Genomic DNA, 3174 nt, shown 5'->3' with positions numbered 1-3174 from the left:
CCATCCCTCCGTGTGGTCTGCATGGGAGGAGACAGGAAGAAGCGGAGGATGGACCGTCAGACGTCACCAGCACTCCCTGCCTCTCTCGCGTCTTCTCTCGCCTCAGTCGTCAGGACTGATGGTGAGTTGGATGAGCTGGAGTGCGCGGCGCGGCGCTGCCTTGTGAAACAGGAGGAACCGTGCGTACTGAATGGAAACCCGGGCGAAGGACTAAACTGGGAGTTATTTTGTCTTCAGAGTGTTGCATTCAAGTCCAGAAGCTTTGCATTTTTTACCCAGGCTTGGGGCTCTTGATGTTGCGCCACGCTGCACGGTGTTTGCCAGCTGGCATCCGAGGCATTGCGTGCAGCTTACAGGCGTGCAGGCAATTACGCATTGATCATCACCATTTTCAGTTGCGGGGACCCGAACCGACGAGCGCGCTCTGGCTTTCTCCCTCCAACTGATCGTCCTCATTATGGTGATTATCGCTTCTGTCAGATGATACTTGTTGATTTTGCATCGCGCCATGTCCTTCCGTCGGACTGAGGTGGACAATGAAGTTATGGGATAGCCTGACCACTTGTTTGATACTGCTGAGCGCCGTGCACGCCGGCCCGCCGCTGCTCCGGAGGCGACCGCGGCTCGCGTCCACCACGAGGAGAGGGCGCGCCGCCGAGAGCCCCCTGGAGCTGCCGCCTGTCCAGATCCGTCTCTCGGTTTCTTCCCCGGGCATCGGCCGCGCCGATACAGCTGAGAGTGAAGAGACGCTGGCCGGAGGAGAAATATGTAAGAGTCTGCACGTTTATCTATGGAGTGTCAAAAGTGCCAAAAATCCAATGAAATTTTTTCTTTCTTTTTCTTTTTTTTTTTTTACACATAAAACCCATTGTTTTCTGTCTCCAAAAAGAAAAAAATAAACTTTTAAAATGCATCTACTTGATTGCAAGAGTGAAAACATGAAGACAACAAAGGCCTATTTACGCTATAATGCAACATCTTAATCCTTAGCAACAAACATTTTAATGAGCTTAATCCACTTATTGGAAAAAAAAATGAAGTGTGATTTAGTTTCTTAGAGAGAATATCTTCTTGCTGTCTCTCTCAAACGTCATTATAATATGTTTACTGGCAGAAAGAATGAGAGAACTAATTAGATTTTTGTTATATAACGTGACTTAACAATGCACCAAATGTTAAACTGTGTGGCACTGTACACTGTGGACACTGTATATCTTAAAAGCCTGCTCAAACATGAAACTGGCTGGTGGATAGATATGAATGGCATCCATTTGTAAGACGGATGAATCAGTACAAATGGAATTCTACTGCAGGAAAAAAAAAAAGTACTATTTCCGCATTTCTATGTGTAGTTGAGTGGCACTGTGTTCAATAGCCAGTGTGAGTGGAACAACATGTGCCGTTTAATGTGATACGTCGTCGTAATTCTCTTAATGTGTTTCAGACGCCATGGAGGAGTCTCTCCCCAGTGAGTTTGAAGATGTGGTGGACTTCATAAAAGTCACCATCAGCAGAATACGTCGCTCGTCCTCATCCGCCGTGTCCTCGACTACCTCCTCTTCAGCGACCTCCTCCTCTTCCCCCGAGGAAAACTCGAGCGGCAGGACTCGAAACAGGAGGCAGAGGAAGAAGGGGGCAAGTCAGGAGAGTGGTAAAGGAGGAAGAGGTGGTGGTGGTGGCGGCGGTGGTGGTGGTGGGGGGACAGGCAGGAGGGCGAAAGGAGGTGGTGGCAGTGGACGGGGACAGGGCTGCGCGCTCAAACAGATCCACCTCAACGTGTCGGACCTCGGCCTGGGCTACAGCTCCAGCGAGGAAATGATATTTAGGTACTGCGCCGGACCCTGCAGGAAGTCTGAGATGAACTACGACAAAATCCTTCACAATCTCATCCACAACAGGAGGCTTCCTACCAAAGACACGCCCCCTCAGGCTTGCTGTCGGCCAACAGCGTTCGACGATGACCTCTCGTTTTTGGACGACAGCCTCGTTTACCACACCATTAGGAAGCACTCCGCCAGAAAATGTGGCTGCGTGTGAGCGCGTGTCAGTCTTTGTGTGTTCTTACCCCCAACTTTGAAGTATGATGTTGAGTGTTTCTCCTTTTCGTATGTTTCGAGGAAATGTTTCGACATAACGTGATCGTGTGTGATGTGAATCCACCAGTAAAAGAGTCAATAAAGACGGGACATGGCATCAGTTATGTTTTTACCCCACCAGTACGATCCCTTAAGATTAACGTCTTTCCTCTGAACGTAGATCAACGTTACGTTAAACATGATTTCATCTGATGTTCCCACACCAAAAAGACACAAATGATGATTCAACACGCTCACTCTGTCTGTGCGTAGTACGTATGTTACACAGAAAAGGTATCCGCATATGAAATGTATTTATGAAGTCTTGAATTTATCATTAACTTATTGATATTTATTTTGTTTTTTTATATATATATATATATAAAATGAATAAATGTTATTTATTACTGTGATGTGATATCTCAGAGTGTGCCAAAGGTTTAAATCAAATATGATTTATTTTCATATTAAAGGGGTATGAGACTATTCACATGGCAAAATCATCTTTTTCACATAGCAAATGTGCTGCACGCATGTGTGTGGACCATCAAAAACAACATGGGGAACATACACCGATCAGCCACAACATTAAACCACCAATAGGAGAAGTAAATAACATTGACCACCTTGAGATAATACAGTGTGCTGCTGGACCATTCGTGCATTTGTGTGGCTATTACTTAGACATGTACCACCCACCTAGACCAGACCAGACACCCCCACCCCATAGCAATGACACTCTTTGATGGTAGCACTCAAAACAGACGCACAAAACACAAAAAAATGATTTAGGAACAACTCAGAAACTGTTCTCGAGGCACAAAGGAGACCTACACAATGCTAGGAAGGTGGTCATAATGTTATACATGATTGGCATAGGCTGAATAGACGTGGGCATAGCCTCTAGTAAACCTGCATTCTTTCTAATGGCCGGCAATAAGATGCTTAACACTGTGAAAAAAACAATGAATCCACTCCTCATTCGACCTTCTCATGGTACAGATATTTCTAACGAGTCTGTGTTGTCGATACAGGGTTAAGTTTTTCTAAAATACATGTTCAGTGTAAGTAACTAATAATAAAGCAGTGTAACCTTTGA

At 45.6% G+C, this 3174-nt stretch overlaps 1 protein-coding gene across 1 annotated transcript; it reads left to right on the top strand.

The window, feature by feature from the left end:
* LOC125012364 (glial cell line-derived neurotrophic factor-like) lies at nucleotides 1-3174 on the top strand. The gene is made up of 2 exons (XM_047592281.1): nucleotides 1-768; nucleotides 1445-3174. The coding sequence occupies exons 1-2, from the start codon at nucleotides 537-539 to the stop codon at nucleotides 2035-2037; spliced, it is 825 nt and encodes a 274-aa protein (XP_047448237.1). The 5' UTR covers nucleotides 1-536; the 3' UTR covers nucleotides 2038-3174.

The sequence above is a fragment of the Mugil cephalus genome, chromosome 8, assembly GCF_022458985.1.
Source record: "Mugil cephalus isolate CIBA_MC_2020 chromosome 8, CIBA_Mcephalus_1.1, whole genome shotgun sequence".
Lineage (NCBI taxonomy): Eukaryota > Metazoa > Chordata > Actinopteri > Mugiliformes > Mugilidae > Mugil > Mugil cephalus.
Note: the sequence above shows the minus strand (reverse complement) of the source record. Positions and strands in the feature narration are given on the sequence as shown.

Bases quoted from the DNA above. Each gene is read 5' to 3' on its own strand.
- LOC125012364 (XM_047592281.1), top strand. From the start codon at position 537: ATGAAGTTATGGGATAGCCTGACCACTTGTTTGATACTGCTGAGCGCC. The intron at 769-1,444 runs GTAAGAGTCTGC...AATGTGTTTCAG, and splicing joins GCTGGCCGGAGGAGAAATAT to ACGCCATGGAGGAGTCTCTC.